Below are 19,212 nucleotides of genomic sequence, written 5' to 3'. Positions count from 1 at the left end.
ATCCGGTAGGGATCCGCGCGGTGAGTACAAGCCCCACGTGCCTGTCTTCTCCCCCCTCCCCCCATCCAACCCCAACCCACATCCTGCCCCCGACTGCCCCTCTCAGAACCCGCAACCCATCAACCCCCCCGCTCCTTGTCCCCTGACCACCCCCACCCTAACTGCCCCCCAGGACACCACCCCCTACCCAATTCGCCACACTCCCTGTCCCCTGACTGCCCCGACCCCATCCACCACCACCCCGACAGACCCCCGGAACTCCCACGCCTACCAACCCTCTCCCCGTCCCCTGACCGCCCCCCCAGAACCTCCGCCCCCTTCAACTGCTCCCTGACCCTTATCCAATCCCTCCTCCCAGTCCCGGCCCGGCCCCCTGGCCCTTACTATGCTGCTGTTGCTGCGCGGCTGCTGGAGCTCGTAGCCCCACCCCTTACCATGCCGCTCAAAGCAGCAGGAGCTGCAGAGCTGCCCAGAGCGCTGGTGCCGGCAGCATGGCATGCTGGGGCTCTGTGTGTGGGGGGGGGGAGCCTCCCTAGCAGTGAACTGAGGCGGGCCGGGCAGGACAGTCCCGCGGGTCGGATGTGGCCCGCGGACCGGAGTTTGCTCAGCCGCCCGTCCCTTTAGGAACCGATTCTACACCAGCTTCTAAATTTAACAACCAGTTCTTGCGAACCGGTGCGAACCGGCTCCAGCTCACCACTGCCTTAGCACCTAGGAGCCCCGGTCATGGCCCAGACCCCATTGTGCAAATGCAGAACAAACAGTCCCTGCTCCAAATTGCTGACAATCCAAGTATAAGACAAGAGAGAACAGCCTAGGAGTACAAGGGAATAGTGAGACGATACTGGTCAGCATAATTGTGGAATAGTTTCCCAAGCCCGTAATGTTTAAACTGTGCAAAACTCTGTTACATGTGTAATAGGAAACAGGCCTGCCCTGGGAGGGAGAAGGGCTAGCTGACCTTGCCTGTGGAGAAATGTAGTGATTCTGTGATATCGAGTACCAGGGAGATGGAGAGTGAGCCTGGGACAGATATAAATGCCCACAAAGGTGTGAAGAGGACCAAGTTAGTACACTAGCCTTCTGCCTGTGGAGATCTGGGTTCTAGTTCTGTATGGGCCATTCAGAAGTGAAACAGTGTTTGATCTCATTCCAATTCAAAAGCCAGCACTAAATTCACAGCAGTTGGCACCCTGGAGGTGCACTGGTGGAGCTGTGTGAGGAGCTAAGGAATGGCAATGCAGGGGCTGTTGCCATGGGAGGACTCAGGTGCATTGAGTTTTCTGTAGGAAGCTGTCATGATGCCTATTGGTAATTGTGCTCTGCCACAGTTAGACAGAACTGTTAGTTTCTTCTCAGGATGGGACTAGGGCTGAGATAGCAGGGGTGCTCCAGGTCAGAGCTGAGCTGTATTGACAGAACCAGGAGTGAGTGCATGCAGGACTGCAATGCAGAGATAAAGATGGGATTGGTGGGTGCTGCACATCAGGACTGAAGAGTATTGGCCAAGTTGTGTGGTTGCCCATTACTGGACCAGTAAGGAATGCAAACTGTGATGGCTCGGCAGAGCTGTGTGGAATGCAAGGCTATAAGTCCCTTGCTTTCCTGAGTGCTGGCGGCTGCCAGAACTCAAAATCATTATTCCAAAGCCTAGAAGAGCTGGGAGTGGAAAGTCTCAAGTCAGCTCTGACCTCCTCCGCCATTAATAGACAAGGTGATGGGCTGCCCTTAGACATGATGTGCACAACAGCCTAACAGTACTCCAAGCAAACCTCCCCCAAATGCCTCCCCTGGCCCATTATTTTCATCAACTGCTCAGTCTGAGGCCACTGCTGATCTAACCAAATGGGGCAAAAGGTCATTCCCAAGTAACCAGCATGGGCCTTTCATGCTCATTCCTAGTGGGGGCCCATCCAGGTGAAGGTAACGGCAGGGAGCTGACGATAGGGCTGGATGCACACAGAGCACACGTAGGGAGGACAGGTGGAAACCAGCAGAAAGACGGTATGGTGGCTGGGGAGCACCAGGCAGCTGGGAGATAGCTGGGTGGGTGAGGTGGAAGGGAGAGGATCCTGGGTCACCGAGAACATGTGTCTCGGGTTCCTCTTTGCAACTGACTGAGGAGAAGTCACCCTTACTGTGCTAAGGGTTAAAATGTGTGGTAGCCATTTCTGGGGAGTGTGGGAATGGCCTCTGAGCTCCTCTGGCTCATTGGTGTCTGCATCACCTGGCTCTGCCAGACACAGCAGACGCAGGTCAGTGTGAAGGAGGCAGGTGTAGCCACCATCTGAGATTTGCTCTGACGTGCACAGGCGTCTGCAGCTAAGATGACTGGAGGCAGCAGAGGTGCCCTTCAGCATTGTGTCCCAGTAATATCTTGCCTTTGCTTGTCTCTGTCTCCCTGCTCAGTACAAACAAGTGGAGCAGTACATGTCCTTCCACAAGCTCCCCGCCGACATGCGCCAGCGGATCCATGACTACTACGAGCACCGCTACCAGGGCAAGATGTTTGACGAGGAGAGCATCCTGGGAGAACTGAGCGAGCCCCTGCGCGAGGTAACGAGGGGTGCCCTGAGTGTTCATTGGGGGGCTGAGTGGGGCCAGGGCTCCTCACTTCTTTTCCTGATTCAGGTTACAGAACTGGCAGTGACTGGAAGTCACTGCTTTCCCAGTATCTATCTTCCTCCTCTGCTAGCCATCCCGAAAAGAGGAGGAAATAAGTCACAAAGGGAAAAGAGCCCATGTGATGGAATACCCCTGTGACTTTGAGTGGTTCTGCTGCTGGAGAGACCCCCCAAATGCATGTCTGTTATGCACTGTGCACGGATGTTGCATTACCAGACTAGCTCTTTGGCTCTAGCATGGCTCCTTCATCTGCAATGATCGGGCACCCAGAGTCATTCACAAGTTCATATGCCAAAGCAACAGCATTTCCCCAGACAGCCTGCCAGCCGCACCAGGTCACTGGTTTATTGCCCAGCACATGGACAGCCCCCCTACAATTTAAAGCTCGTACTGCCAATGCCAGGGTGGGAGTGGGCTGGAGGGGAGAGAAGAACCTTTCTCACTAACACAAGGGAGCCTCGAAAAGGAAATTGCAACAAGAAGGAAGAATCAGATTCCTTCTGGAAGTGGGTTTGGTAGATGACTTGCCTCAATTTCACTTCACCTTGTTTTCTGAGTTTGAATCGATGTGACCCTGAGCAGCACAGTGCAGTGAAAAGCACCGTCGTATCCTAAGAGGGTGTGATACACTGAAATATATACAGGACATGTATATTTTATGACAAAGGTACAATCACGTTGTATTTTCTTCATCTGAGATATTCAAATCAAAGAAGTCAGGAATAGTGCAGGAATGGTGTCCGTAGCCTCTGTTTGCCAGAAGCTGGGATTGGGTGACAGGGCATGGATGACTTGATGATAACCTGTTCTGTTCATTCTCTTTGGGGCACCTGCCATTGGCCACTGTCAGAGGACAGGATACTGGGCTTGGTGGACCTTTGTCTGACCCCGTATGGCAGTTCTTATGTTCTTAAGTCATAGCCAACCTGGGCCACACTAACTGGTGGGCACCTATCCTGCCCACCTTCTCCCCCCACAAAGTCCCCACTTGCCCATGATATTTCCTTTTCTGAGTGGCTGGGCACATCTGCCCAGTTTTTAGCATCTTGGAAGCAGGCAAGGACAATGCAGGATGTAGGGCTGCCAAGGCGAGTTACAGCATTTTTCCAGGAGTGAGCCCTCTAGCTGCTTCATGGGGCATGTCACTTGTGCCACCCATGATGTGCATGGCTGCCAAAGACTGGTGTCAAGTATCAGAGGGGTAGCCGTGTTAATCTGAATCTGTAAAAAGCAACAGAGGGTCCTGAAGCTTTTGCTCCCAATACTTCTGTTAGTCTTAAAGGTGCCACAGGACCCTCTGTTGCTTTTTAAAGACTGGTGTGTGGGGGAGGTGACTGTCAGGCCCCAGGTTAGAGAGAGAGCGAGCATGTCTTGAATTTGAGCATCCAGGCCCTCCCAGAGTGCTGTCCCAGCAGGCACTGGATTTGTGTCCATCCTACGATGGATCTTTTGGGAGAATAGTATCTTTGGTTTTGACCCTAACTGAAGCGTTTCTCTCTGTGCGTGTCTCTGTCTCTTCCCCCCACCCCTCCAGGAAATCATAAACTTCAACTGCCGGAAGCTGGTGGCATCCATGCCGCTGTTTGCCAATGCCGATCCCAACTTTGTGACGTCCATGCTGACCAAACTGCGGTTTGAGGTGTTCCAGCCGGGGGATTACATCATCCGGGAGGGCACCATCGGCAAGAAAATGTACTTCATCCAGCACGGGGTGGTGAGCGTGCTCACCAAAGGCAACAAGGAGACTAAACTGGCAGATGGCTCCTACTTTGGAGGTGAGAGTCAGTGACCCACCCAACTGTGCTGATTGGACAACAAGACCCATGGCTGTTCCCCAGGCAGTCCTCGTCTGGTTCATGTTGGTGCTTGTGATAGACAGGGGGTCAGCACCAGACAGAATTGGAGCCTCAGTCATCTTGTCTGTCTGTCTGTCTCCACCTGAGGACTCTTGTCTTACACTTAAATCGTGACCTCTGTGGGTCAGGGACTGTCTTTTTGTTCAGTGTTAGGGTGGCGCATAGCACAGCAGGTTCCTGACCCATGACTGGAGCACCACAGATACAAGAACACTAATGAGATCAGCATCAAAGAGGGGGAAAGCTTTGTTAATGTCCTTTGTTAATGGTCATTTCCTCCTTGCTCCTAGTGCACTAACAGATCTGCCAAGCACAGGCCCTTCCTTATAAAGATACCTTTGCCTGATCCCTTCTGCTGTCCAGGCATTGTATCATAGTGATGGACAGGGATCAGGCTGCATGGTGTTAGGTGCTGTACAAACACAGGGCAAAACAACAGTCCCTCGACAGAGAAATTGCCATTTTAATCTGACGCAGGTCATCAGGGGAGTGCGGCATGAGGCAACAGTGAGATGAGTGGGAGCAGTATGATCAACAGTGGGATGGGATTTCATTGCCTGCCTGCAGGCTGTGGGACTGGTGACTGCAGTGTTCTCAGTCCTAGGGCTCTGCAAAGCTTTCACACAGAAACCCCAAACCCCAAACCAAGCGGACCTCACATGGGGGAAACTTCCAGAGCAAACATTAAACCTGCCGAGGCTGAGTGGACCTGGAGAGGATGGGCGGAGTGGGCCCCTTCTTCCCCACCTCCTAAGCCCCTGGCCTGCTCTCCACAACCAAAGGATTCCCCTCCATCTATAACAGATCTTGGGACCCTTCCTCCCCAGAGGAACTCCTACCCACCCCCTCAGCAGGCCCCAAATTCACTAAAGAATCCCCCTCCAGGATATTTGCATGACTGTGCAAACCAAGGCCAGTGTGATCCATTAGCTGGGCTCCAATCCCATTGGAGTTTCTGGTTCACATGGATCTGAAATAGCAAAGTGAAACTTGTTGGTTTGATCATGAAACAGCTGAGCTTTTGTAGCTCCTCCCTTTCCAGCCATGAGACCCTCTTTCTCCCCCTAACAGGCCATGGGGTCCCCTCACTCTTCTCACATGAGCACCCCGCACAGTCCCCAGGACCCCACATGCAGTGCACGTTCCAAATCTTCAGAGGGTGGCTGGCTGACTTGTGAAGGGCTAAAGTAGAGAAGAGACTTGCTGACCTTGAGCCCTGTTTGGAATGGGCAGTGGGTTCTGAGTAATCTGCACTCACCCCCCAGAAATGCCTTTGGCTGGATTCCTGATTGGGGGCGGGAGGAAGGAAGGATACCAGCTGCGGCATCAACAAAGCCTGTCGATCTTCGTGCGCCCACTATACCCAGCGGCTAGTGGGAACAAGAGAGCACTACACTGAATCTAGTGGCGCCCTTGCTTTTAGAGGGGCAGGGCAACATTGTCTGGACCCATCTACTTTGCCAGAGGAGAATGGCTTTCCTTCTGGTGGCAGGGTTCATTAGAACCATCTCCCAGAGGTGCCAGCTCTTTTTTTAAAATAGATTTTAAAAATTATAGCATCAGTCAGTTATTACACTGCAGTAGTACCTCTTACGGTGGGGCAGATCCAGACGGGGCGCCGGGGAAAGGCATCATCCAATTACTTACATGTGCACACATACATGCACAATGTGTCGTGCAGCCACAAAGTTGAAAGTTTGTGTGTTCTCTGCTGGCCTAAGAATGGCTATGTGAAATTTAACTACATTAATGATAGTAATAAAGGGGTTTCACTAGGTGAGCTTATCCTGTCAGTTAATAAAATCATAGCAGATCCACCAATAACTCGTAAGTTTTTTTGCCTACATGTCATCAGCATGGGGGATCGCTGAACCTCCTGATGCTGAGGTCACAGGTCAAATCAAAGACTTAACTGCAAATGTAGGAAGTTAGCTTCAGTGAGACATGGTGTGACCTTCCACTCCCAGTGGGCCAGGAAAAGTGTGAGAGAGACAGTTCCTCCATTCTGAATGCACAAGTGATACCTATGATAAGCCACGATTACAGAACTTGCTGGCTAATTAGATCAGCTGAATCCCCACAGTGCCATATTGTACAGCAGTTACTGCAATTGAGCTCTCTGGTATTTTGTTTGGTAAATGTTATTGCATAGTGGAACATTTATACTGTTAATGTGGAGGCAGGGATGTCATTTCCTCACTCTCCCAGTCCCGGGGTTCTCAGACTGTGTCTTCATTCCAGAAATCTGCCTGTTGACCCGTGGCCGGCGCACAGCAAGCGTGCGAGCTGACACCTACTGCCGCCTCTACTCCCTCTCGGTGGACAACTTCAACGAGGTATTGGAAGAGTATCCCATGATGAGAAGGGCTTTTGAAACGGTGGCACTGGACAGGCTGGATAGAATTGGTGAGTAGAGAGTATGAGGCAACACTTCATCACCCACGTCCATGGGCTCCCTTCTCCTTTCAGTGGCTATTTCCAAGTGGGGGAAACCACACCCTGCCCTACCTTCTTCCACAGTCCCTTTTGCCAATGGGTAAATCCTTCCCCACCCCATTTCCTTCAAATCCATTTCCAAGCAGATAACCTCACCCCCCACATACCTCAGTTTCCATTGTCTCCATTTCCAAATGGCCTCTGTGGCGCACCTCCTGCCAATTGTGCAAGATTTTGCAGGTACTCCATATGCTGTAGTGTAATATCCACCATGAAATGGGGCTTAAGCCAAATTTTGGTTGGTAGTTGACGTTGTGCAAATGCCAGGGACTTCCTACTACTAAGAGAAATGGGCCAGATTCTGACATCTTTACTCTGCTAGCAATCCCATGGATTTCAATAAGTCTTTGTGCAGAATAAGATAGTACTCAGCATAAATCTGGCCCAACGTTTGCAGGGATACCAGCTAGGGTATAATTACATGAACTAGCATTATTCATTTTTACAGCAAAAACTGATCACCAGGTGGGATTAGGAAGAGCCAGACCCCTGTGATATACTATGGCACAGTGAGGTGTGGACATGCCGGTGCTAGGCCTTGGACTATAGCCGCAGAAAACAAGACCAGCAGAGCAGACAGGAGATGTTCTGAGGAGGGCAGGAGACCGGGTTCTTGCTGATCCAAAGAAAGACCCTGCTATTGCAAAGTGATCTGCAGAACATAAAAGTTAAGCCTTATATGCTAATTAGCCCAATTATGAATGTATTTGCTATGATTAGATGCCTGATTAAACAAAGATATGGGAACATTTACAGAACAGAGCCAAGGTCCAGGGTTGGTTTCTGTAGGTGTACTAAGCTGGGAGTATGGCAAAATACTGAACCCCAACAGGCGAAAGGAGACATAAGTAAAGCTGCTGCACCCCAAGTTATTGTATAGATTCCCCCAACTGAGTTGGCAGCTCCATTGTGCTGGGGAGACATGTAGGAGGAGGGAGTGTCTGCTCTGAAAAGTGGACAGTCTAAATAGACCAGACAAAGGGAGAGAGAAAGGAAGGGTTATTCCCTGTGTATTGCTGGGGAGCTGGGCACAGGGAGATTAAGTGTTTTCTCCAAGGTCAAACAGGTTGTCTGTGACAAAACTGGAACTGAATCTTCCGGAGTCCCAGTCCAGTGCTGTAACCCCTACATTGCCCTTTGTTAATTAGGCCTCTCTTTAAAAATGTGTGCTTGTTTTCACTGATTCCTAGACTCAAAAAGGCTAGTGCATAGAATCATAGAATATCAGTGTTGGAAGGGACCTCAGGAGGTCATCTAGTCCAGCCCCCTGCTCAAAGCAGGACCAATCCCCAGACAGATTTTTACCCCACTTCCCTAAATGGCCCCCTCAAGGATTGAACTCATAACCCTGGGTTTAGCAGGCTAATGGTCAACCACTGAGCTATCCCTCCCCCCTAAGAAAAATAATGGAGATATCCCATCTCCTAGAACTGGAAGGGACCTTGAAAGGTCATTGAGTCCAGCCCCCTGCCTTCACTAGCAGGACCAAGTACTGATTTTGCTCCAGACCCCTAGGGGGCCCCGTCAAGGATTGAACTCTCAACCCTGGGTTTAGCAGGCCAATGCTCAAACCACTGAGCAGTTCTGGGCAATGCTCCGAGTGGGCACGGAGGAGCTGGAAGGGGGCTCTGGGCCTGGCCATACCATGAGGCATTCATTCAGTTCTGGGCATCTTGCTCCCAGAGTGATATTGCAAATTGGAGGGACTGACTCTGGAGGAAAGGTTAAGAGCCTAAATACGTGCAGCTTGGCCAAGCACTGGCTAATTAGGCCCCAGTGTAAGTTGTGGCAGCTTTGTCACTTGGGACACTTGAACAAAGCCCAAGAAAATGTGCTGTAAGGAGCAGTCCTGCCTTGTCCCCAGGGGATGGACTAGATGGGAGCTAGCAGGGCTTTCTTATCTCTAGTTCTGCAGAGTCTCTGAAAAGAGATTCCCCGTGATGGACAATTATGCTGCTTTTCAGCCTTGCAAACGCAGAGCTCCCCTGTGCATGCATGTACATGTGAGCAGGCTGTGCTGTGGTGCCAAGCTCCACACCCATCTGCTGCATCTCTGAGTAGGCAATACAATTGCTGAAATCTCTCTCTCAGCAGAGCAGAGGAGAAAGTACATGTGAGCCCACAGCACATGATTCCTAGCTGTGTAGACAGCAGTGGCTCCTCTAATAAGGAGCTGTAACATACTAACTGATGTCTCCTTCTAGTAGCAGATCCACACAGAGGATAAGAATCCACTGCTGCTACTAGCTAGCAGAGCTGCTTTGTTAGCTGAACTGGGAGAGGCCTGGGCTGAAGGTCCTGGGTTCCATCCCTGTTGATGAACCATGGTGGAGGGGGTTGTTACACACTTTTGATTAGGAACATACATAACGAGGGAGAAATAGAGTAGCAGCAGGAGGAGCTTGGTGTAGCCCTGATGCGATGCTCTGGTCCAGTTCCAGCTGACCTCATGGAACCCACGTTTGCCACCACTCTTCTGTTTTAGGCCCCACCACTGACAGCCTGTTACTTGCAGTGTGAAGCCCGGCAGGCGGCATGGGACTCTGTGGAACCACGGAGCCGGGAGCAGACCCAGTGAGAACAGAGGCAGGGGCAGCACTGATGGTGCCAGTCAGACCAATTTACAATGACAATGCTTCAGTAAAACACCACATAGAGCCACTGTTTCCACACCCTGCGGGCGTCATCCAGATGGCTGCTAGGGAGGGTGGATCAAATGAGAAACTGCTGAATAGAAGAAAGTAACTGTGTTTGCAAGATACTTAGGGCTGAATCCCAGTGTAAGTGGATGTGGGGGTTCCCAAGTCACATGGGAGCATCCCACACAAACAGTGGCGGGATTCGGGGACTCAGTCATGTGATCTACACATCAGGCATGTCCAGCCATCATAGAATCAGAGAAGATAAGGATTGGAAGAGACCTCAGGAGGTCATCTAGTCCAAAGCATCTGCTCAAAGCAGGACCAACCCCAACTAAATCATCCCAGCCAGGGCTTTGTCAAGCTAGGCCTTAAAAACCTCTAAGGATGGAGATTCCAGCACCTCCCTAGGTAACCCAATCCAGTACTTCACCACCATCCTAGTGAAATAGTGTTTCCTAATATCCAACCTAGACCTCCCACACTGCAACTTGAGACCATTGCTCCTTGTTCTGCCATCTACCACCACTGAGAACAGCATAGCTCCATCCTTTTTAGAACCCTCCTTCAGGTCGTTGAAGGCTGCTATCAAATCCCCCCTCACTCTTGTCTTCTGAAGACTAAATAACCCCAGTTCCCTCAGCCTCTGCTCATAAGTCATGTGCCCCAACTGCCTAATCATGTTTGTTGCCCTCTGCTGAACTCTGTCCAGTTTGTCCACATCCTTTATGTAGTGGGAGGCCCAAAACTGGACGCAGTACTCCAGCTGTGGCCTCACCAGTGCCGAATAGAGGGGAATAATCACGTCCTTTGATCTGCTGCAGATGCTCCTACTAAGGCAGCCCAATATGCCGTTAGCCTTCTTGGCAACAAGGGCACACTGTTGACCCATATCCAGCTTCTTGTCCACTGTAATCACCAGGTCCTTTTCTACAGAACTGCTGCTTAGCCAGTTGGTCCCCAGCCTGTAGCAGTGCATGGGATTCTTCTGTCCTAAGCAGGACTCTGCACTTGTCCTTGTTGAACCTCATCAGATTTCTTTTGTCCCAATCCTCCAATTTGTGTAGGTTACTCTGGATCCGATCCCTACTCTCTAGCGCATCTACCTCTCCCCCAAATTTAGTATCATTTGTGAACTTGCTGAGGGTACAATTCATCCCATCATCCAGATCATTAATGAAGATGTTGAACAAAAGCGGTGTGACAAAGTTCCTCCTCTATCTTGGTGGGTCCTGCGCTTATTGGCGGATTTTCTTGCCTCAGAGATTCACCATGTGGGTTGGGGAACAGCCCAGAGACCTTCCCCTCTGGGAGAACCCACAGTCCAGGTCAATTGGGAGGTTTGGGGGGAACCCGGGCCCGCCCTCTACTCCGGGTTCCAGCCCAGGGCCCTGTGGACTGCAGCTGTCTATAGTGCCTCCTGTAACAGCTGCATGACAGCTACAACTCCCTGGGCTACTTCCCCATGGCCTCCTCCAAACACCTTCCTTATTCTCACCACAGGACCTTCCTCCTGATGTCTGATAACGCTTGTGCTCCTCAGTCCTCCAGCAGCACACCCTCTCACTCTCAGCTCCTTGCGCCTCTTGCTCCCAGCTCCTCACACTCCCACCACAAACTGAAGTGAGCTCCTTTTAAAACCCAGGTGCCCTGATTAGCCTGCCTTAATTGATTCTAGATGCTTCTTCTTAATTGGCTCCAGGTGTCCTAATTAGCCTGCCTGCCTTAACTGGTTCTACAAGGTTCCTGATTACTCTAGTGCAGCCCCTGCTCTGGTCACTCAGGGAACAGAAAACTACTCATCCAGTGACCAGTATATTTGCCCTCTACCAGACTCCTGTATGACACTGGTCTGGGTCTGTCACATATCGCTCCCCCCTGCTCAACGCCAAGGGGTTGGGCAGCTTGGGACGCCAGACAGTGCACACGTGACAAGCCATCGGTGTTGCCATGACGGCTCCCTGCTCTGTGTTGCACACAGAACTGGAAAGGTTGGAGGGATAAGAACCATCTGGTCACTCTTGTGTTCTTCTCCTTGTTCCGCTGCATCCATTGAAGAGGGGCATGGTCGGTCACGAGGACAAATCTGCGCCCGAGCAGGTAGTAGCGCAATGTTTCCATGGCCCATTTTACAGCGAGGCATTCTCTCCACCACTGCATATTTTCGTTCCCTTGGAAGGAGTTTCCGACTGAGGTATAGAATTGGGTGTTCCTCCTCCCCGACCATCTGTGATGGAACGGACCCCAACCCTACTTCCAATGCATCCGTCTGCAGGATAAACTCCTTGGTGAAATCAGGGGCTATCAGTACGGGGTTATTACAGAGGGCAGTCCGTAGGTCTGTTAATGCTTCCTCTGCTGCGTCAGACCATCTCACTAGATCAGGTCCACGGGCTTTCACTAGGTCTGTCAGGGGGCTTGCCCTTGTGGCAAAGTGGGGGATAAATCGTCGGTAATACCCCACCACACCTAGGAACGCCCGGACTTGTTTCTTGCGACTTGGTCGGGGCCAATTTTGGATGGCCTCTAACTTGTTCACTTGGGGTTTTACCAAACCTTTTCCCACAATGTAGCCAAGATATTTGGCCTCTGTAAACCCTACAGCGCACTTGGCAGGGTTTGCTGTAAGGCCAGCTCACCTGAAGGTATCGAGGACTGCTTCCACCTTCTCCAGGTGGGTTTCCCAGTCTGGGGTATGAATGACCACATTGTCCAAGTAGGCAGCAGCATAACTGTTATGCGGGCCTAATAGCTTGTCCATGAGGCGCTGGAAGGTAGCTGGTGCCCCATGTAGTCCAAAAGGGAGGACAGTATATTGAAAAAGACCCTCTGGTGTAGAGAACGCAGTCTTTTCCTTTGCGTCTTCTGCAAGGGGAATCTGCCAGTACCCCTTTGTTAAGTCTAGGGTAGTCAAGTACCGGGCATTACCCAGATGGTCCACTAGCTCATCTATGCACGGTATGGGGTACGCGTCGAACTGGGATACTTCGTTTAGTCGCCGGAAGTCGTTGCAAAATCTTGTGGTGCCATCAGGTTTGGGCACCAGCACGATTGGGCTGGACCACTGACTGTGGGATTCTTCAATGATCCCCAACTCCAGCATTTTTTTTACTTCTGCTTTTATTTCCTCCCTTTTTGCCGCTGGCACCTGATAGGGCCTCATTGTTACTCTGGCCCCCGGGTTTGTGACGATGTGATGATATGTCTTGGTTGTTAGACCCGGTTTTGTCAAGAACACATCTTGGTTCCGGAAGATCATCTCAGACACCTCATTCTTCTGGTCTGGTGTTAAATCGGGAGACACTCTCACCTGTTTGGAAGGCTTGTATTCCTGGGTTAGGTCTTTTTGGACCGTTGCGCATGCCAGGGTTTCAGAAGGTTAACGTGATAAATCTGTTCTTGTTTTCTGCGTCCTGGCTGCTGCACCTTGTAGGTTACTTCCCGCACAGGTTCAACCACATCATAGGGCCACTGCCATTGGGCCAGAAGCTTGCTTTCTGCCATGGGTACCAACACCATAACTCGATCCCCTGGTTGTAATGGTCACACTTTTGCCTGGCGATTGTAATGGGTTCACTGGGCCTCCTGTGCCTTCTCCAAATGTTCCCGTACAATAGGAGTAACCCAGGCTATCCGGTCTCACATCTGCATTACATGCTTTATTATATTTCTCCCCTCTTCCCAGATCTCTTTGGCGATATCTAGTATGCCACGGGGGTGACGCCCATATAATAACTCGAAGGGAGAAAACCCAATTGAGGCCTGTGGTACCTCCCGGATAGCGAACATAAGGTAGGGTAGTAGGGTGTCCCAATCCTTCCCATCCTGACTTACCACCTTCCTTATCATAGCCTTGAGGGTTCGGTTAAACCTTCCTACCAACCCATCAGTCTGCGGATGATAGACCGAAGTTCTCAGGGTATGTATATGGAACAGCGTACAGAGGTCCTTCATTAGCTTCGACATCAATGGGGTTCCTTGGTCGGTTAATATCTCCTTCGGTAGCCCCATTCAGGCAAAGATCCCCACCAGCTCTTTGGCTATAGTTTTAGAGGCCGTGTTCCGCAGGGGGACGGCTTCTGGGTAGCGAGTAGCATAGTCCAAAACAACAAGTATATATTGGTGGCCCCGAGCCATCTTCTCCAGGGGTCCCACTAGGTCCATGGCTATTCACTCGAAGGGGACCTCTATGATGGGAAGGGGTACTAAGGGTGCCCTCAAGTGGGGACGGGGACTGTGCAGCTGACACTCCGGGCAGGAAGCACAGTACCTCCGCACTTCTTCATGTACTCCGGGCCAGAAGAACCGTCGTAGGACTCGTCCCAGGGTCTTCTCTACCCCCAAATGCCCCCCAAAAAGATGACAATGAGCAAGACTTAATACAGCATTCTGGTGTTTTTGAGGTACTAGGATCTGCTGTACCTTCTACCCCTGTACTGGTGCAACCCGGTATAAGAGATCCTTCTTCTTTATGAAGTAGGGTCCTGGTCCCTGGGTTTTTCCTTCCACGGGGACCCCATCTATTTCAGTCACCTCCTTCCTAATGTTGTCATACCTTGGGTCTTCTGCCTGGTCCCGTCCAAAATTTCCTCTCCCGGGGCTAATCTGCCCAAGATCTAGGGGCCCAGTCTCTGTTGCCTCTACTGGTTCAGAAGCATTAGGGTGGGGGTCAGACTCAGGTGCTTCTCCCTTTTGCGTAGCCTCCTTTTCAGCTGCGCGGGTCCGCCTACCTACAAGAGCGACCCTCTGGCTTTGGGTCAGTATTCGGGTTCTCAAGGCCTTAGCTGCCCTTCTTTCCCTTTGTCTTTCTACCCTGTCTGGGAGTGGAGAACAAATCTGGGGATATTTCAGAGAAAATTGGGGGTTGACAGTCTGCTGTGGATGCCTCATCAATTTTAGGGTCCCCATCTTTCTCCAGTCCCCCTACTGGGAGTAAGTTTCCAAACCCTGGGAAGTCCCTCCCTATGAGCACTGGGTATGGGAGTTTAGGGACTACACTTGCTGCTACCTCAGTAGTGTTCCCTTGGATCTCGATTTTTACTGGGATGGTGGGGTAGTAACTAACTGTCCCATGGACACATGTTATCCCCGTACGTTTAGCTTGCAGCAGCTGATTACGCTTCACAAGCTTCCCTGAGATAAGCGTAATAGCACTCCCCAAATCAACCAGTGCCATGGTCCCTACCCCATTTAGTTTCGCTGGTCTGGTATACATATGTGGGGTTAGTGAGACCCCCACAAGGTGGATTAGGGAGCATGGATCTGCCCAGTTCCCCAGGTTACACTGCATAGGCTCCTCAGCACTGGGACACTGTGCAGCTATGTGTCCTCACTCCCCGCAGGCATAACATCTGTATGGAGCCCTAGGTGTTCCCCGGTCTCTTGTTTGGGCAGTCTAATATCAATCCTCTTCTCCCTCAGTGCTCTGACTCTTTGTGGCCTCTAATGGGCCTTCAGCCTCTCTCTTTTTCTACCTGGGCCCTCCTGGTGGCCCAGTCACCCAAACTTTAGGGCTTGGTGCTGCTAGTTTAACCCGGGGTGCCTCTTCCTTAACTGGTCGGGTCAGCTCCCTCGCTGTCCTTCGCCTCTCTACCAGGGCGACAACCTCATCATAGGTGGAGGGTTCGTTCTGGCTTACCCAGGCATGAAGGTCTGGTGGTAGTCCCCTCATGTATCGGTCGATGACCAGAACTGCTAGTATCTCTTCCGGACTCCAGGACTCTGTTTGCAACCACTTCTGTGCGAGATGGATGAGGTCATACAATTGGGACAGCGGAGTTTTGTCTTCCTGGTATCTCCAACCATGATACTGCTGGGCCCGCACTGCTGTTGTTACCCCAGATCTGGCCAGGATCTCTGCTTTCAGCTGGGGGTAGTCTGCCACAGCCTCTTCAAGCAGATCATGGTAGGCCTTCTGGGCCTCCCCACACAGGAATGGGGCAAGGATGCCAGACCACTGATCTCGAGGCCAGGCCTCCCGTAGGGCTCTCCTCTCAAAGGCCAGAAGGTATGCCTCTACATCATCCTCCCGTGTCATTTTCTGCAGCCAATGGCTGGCCCGTATGAGCCGCATCCCATCATGGCCACGATTCAGCTCTATAAGGGACTTTACCTAGTTTACCAGTTCCCGCAACATAGCTTGGTCTTGAGCAGCCTGGTCCATCAGCAGGCGACTAGTCTCTTGCTGCAGCCACACTTCCTCCTGTTGGGCGGCTGCCTGGACACGGGTAGCCTCCTGCTGGGCCGCCATAGTTTGTATCAGTGCCTGCACTACGTCATCCACTGTGCTGAAAAAAAATAAACCCTCTCCCTTTTTTTTTGTTTTTTGTTTAAATCACCCTCCTTCTTCCGCCGCGCTGTGCATACCGAGATCCCACTCCTGACACCAGTGTGACAAAGTTCCTCCTCTATCTTGGTGGGTCCTGCGCTTATTGGCGGATTTTCTTGCCTCAGAGATTCACCATGTGGGTTGGGGAACAGCCCAGAGACCTTCCCCTCTGGGAGAACCCACAGTCCAGGTCAATTGGGAGGTTTGGGGGGAACCCAGGCCCGCCCTCTACTCCGGGTTCCAGCCCAGGGCCCTGTGGACTGCAGCTGTCTATAGTGCCTCCTGTAACAGCTGCATGACAGCTACAACTCCCTGGGCTACTTCCCCATGGTTCCCTCCAAACACCTTCTTTATTTTCACCACAGGACCTTTCTCCTGATGTCTGATAATGCTTGTGCTCCTCAGTCCTCCAGCAGCATACTCTCAGCTCCTTGTGCTTCTTGCTCCCAGCTCCTCACACTCCCACCACAAACTGAAGTGAGCTCCTTTTTAAAACCCAGGTGCCCTGATTAGCCTGCCTTAATTGATTCTAGAAGCTTCTTCTTAATTGGCTCCAGGTGTCCTAATTAGCCTGCCTGCCTTAACTGGTTCTACAAGGTTCCTGATTACTCTAGTGCAGCCCCTGCTCTGGTCACTCAGGGAACAGAAAACTACTCATCCAGTGACCAGTATATTTGCCCTCTACCAGACTCCTGTATCCCACTGGTCTGGGTCTGTCACACCACCTTATAGTCCATTCATCCAATCCATACTTCTTTAACTTGCTGTCAAGAATACTGTGGAAGACCGTATCAAAAGCTTTGCTAAAGTCAAGGTATATTACATCCACTGCTTTCCCCATATCCACAGAGCCAGTTATCTCATAGAAGGTAATCAGGTTGGTAAGGTATGACTTGCCCTTGGTGAATCCATGTTGACTGTTTCTGATCACCTTCCTCTCCTCCAAATGCTTCAAAATGGATTCCTTGAGGACTTGCTCCATGATTTTTCCAGGGACTGAGGTGAGCCTGACCAGTCTGTATTTCCCCGGATTCTCCTGCTTCCCTTTTTTAAGGATGGGCACTATATTTGCCTTTTTCCAATCATCTGGGACCTCTTCTGATCACCACAAGTTTTTAAAGATAATGGCCAATGGCTCTGCAATCACATCAGCCAACTCCCTCAGCACCCTTGGATGCAGTGTAACCGGTCCCATAGACTTGTGCTCATCCAGCTTTTCTAAATAGTCCTTATCCTGTTCTTTCACTACTGAGGGCTGCTCACCTCCTCCACATACTGTGCTGCCCAGTGCAACAGTCTGGGAGCTGACCCTGTCTGTGAAGGCTAGGGGAGATGTGCTACTATGCTCCCATTGCTCCCCAGGAGCAGAGAAATCCTTAGAAAAGCTTTGAATGAAAGGCCCTCTTAAAATTGTATTCTGGCCCTGATTTCACTTTGCTCTGTTCCTGCTGTCAGTGCACCTATGTCAGGGGGAAAGGGGAGCGTGCAAAGGTGGCTCTAAGCTATCCTCTTGAATTCTGCGACATGCCAGGGGCCTACCTTACTCCCAGAACAACTGAGAGCAGCCCCCAGACTGCTGTAAGTTGTGCCAGTTGTAAGAGCCCTCTATGGGCCATTTCACCAGCAGAGAATAGCTGGAGTGCAGTGCGCTCTGGTCAGACCTCTTCTCACTTTCTCCCTCCCTTAATGCATTTCATACCCTGGGGACTGGGAGGGAATCCAGCGTAGAGCGGGGGAGAAGCAGAGACAGACACAGGCAAACTCTGTGTCCCAATGCTGCCAATTCTCACAACTGTAGTGCGACTCTGTCTGGTTTTTTTCCCCAAAGCCCCAGCCACTGGAGTTGTGATTACATGAGACTGTTTCATTTTTTAAATAGAAAAGTTTCTAGTTCTCATCATTGCAAAGAAAAGCTGGAAAATGTGACCCTTAATGGCGCAAACAGCAAACACCAAATAAGAATAACCCCCAAAATAACTTTTTAAAATCTCGTGATTTGGGGGGGCTGACTCATGATTTTCGAACACCTGGGGCTGGCAATGCCGTAGCAGTCACACACACTCTGAAGCTCTTCTGTAGCAGGTAGGTATAGACCAGCTGTAAGCAGTTCTCAAGATGACTCACACCCTCTGTCCCCAGATTGTTGAGTCTAGCAATAGTGCGATTTCTGCTAATGAATGTACGTGGGTCTTTTAGAGAGCTGCTCAGCTGCTCCAGTTGTAATACCACCTACCTCTTATAGTGTGTGTTTTTCATCCATCGATTTCAAAGTACTTTACAAATGAGGTCAGTATCATTATCCCCCTTTTACATATGGGCTAACTGAGGCACAGAGCAACCAATGGTAGAGCTGGAAATAGAATCCAGGAGTCCTGAGTACCAGTCCAATGCTCTGTCTACTAGGACATATTGCCTCTCTGTACAACTACTTTACTTTGGGTCAGAACAACCATGTGCAGAGCAATTTAAATTTTTAAAAGGCTTTGATTATGCCTGCTACAGTTCTCTGCCCTCTGGCAGAGCAGATGCTGTGCTTTCCAGGACAGATCCTCAGCTGCTGTAAACTGTCAGGTCCATTGACTTAAAGGGACTTAAGACCATTTACACCAGCTGAAGCTATGTCTCTCCATATTCAAAGAGCACCTACCTACATTCAGTGAGAATAACCCTGAGTTTAGATTGAGAGCAACAAAGAACAAAAGTCAGGTCCCCAATGGAGAGCTCAGTTTGTGTCATCTCCTTGGTTACAGTCTGCAAAACTCTGCTTGCACAAAATGGCAGCTGCAAACTGAAGACTCCTAGAAATATAAGGATGCAGTACATACCCACACAACACCCCTGGGGGCAGGGCAGTGCTATTATCTCCATAGTACAGAAGGGGATCTGGGCACAGAGAGACGAAGGGTATGTCTACACTACGAAATTAGGTTGAATTTATAGAAGTCGATTTTTTAGGAAGCAATTTTATGCAGTCGATTGTGTGTCCCCCCACTAAGTGCATTAAGTCGGTGGAGTGCGTCCACAGAACCGAGGCTACTATCGACTTTTGGAGCGGTGCACTGTGCGTAGCTATCCCACAGTTCCCGCAGTCTCCGTCACCCATTGGAATTCTGGGTTGAGCTCCCACTGCCTGATGGGGCAAAAACATTGTCGCGGGTGGTTTTGGGTACGTGTTGTCAGTCGCCACTCCCTCCGCGAGAGCAACGTCAGACAATCGTTTTGCGCCTTTTTTCCGCGCAGATGCCATAACATGGCAAGTGTGCAGCCC

General features: G+C 50.9%; 1 protein-coding gene across 1 annotated transcript in view; it reads left to right on the top strand.

Moving 5' to 3' along the window:
• The window catches only part of HCN4 (hyperpolarization activated cyclic nucleotide gated potassium channel 4), a 195,715-nt gene that overhangs the window by 154,951 nt on the left and 21,552 nt on the right, over positions 1 to 19,212 (top strand). The window contains exons 5-7 of the mRNA XM_054041076.1: positions 2,410 to 2,556; positions 4,160 to 4,400; positions 6,723 to 6,887. Coding sequence (XP_053897051.1) covers positions 2,410 to 2,556; positions 4,160 to 4,400; positions 6,723 to 6,887 — 553 coding nt within the window. The remainder of the gene's footprint in view (positions 1 to 2,409; positions 2,557 to 4,159; positions 4,401 to 6,722; positions 6,888 to 19,212) is intronic.

Source organism: Malaclemys terrapin, chromosome 10 (assembly GCF_027887155.1).
Source record: "Malaclemys terrapin pileata isolate rMalTer1 chromosome 10, rMalTer1.hap1, whole genome shotgun sequence".
Classification (NCBI taxonomy): Eukaryota; Metazoa; Chordata; order Testudines; family Emydidae; genus Malaclemys; species Malaclemys terrapin.
The sequence above is the reverse complement of the archived record's forward strand: the minus strand, read 5'-3'. Positions and strand labels throughout refer to the sequence as shown.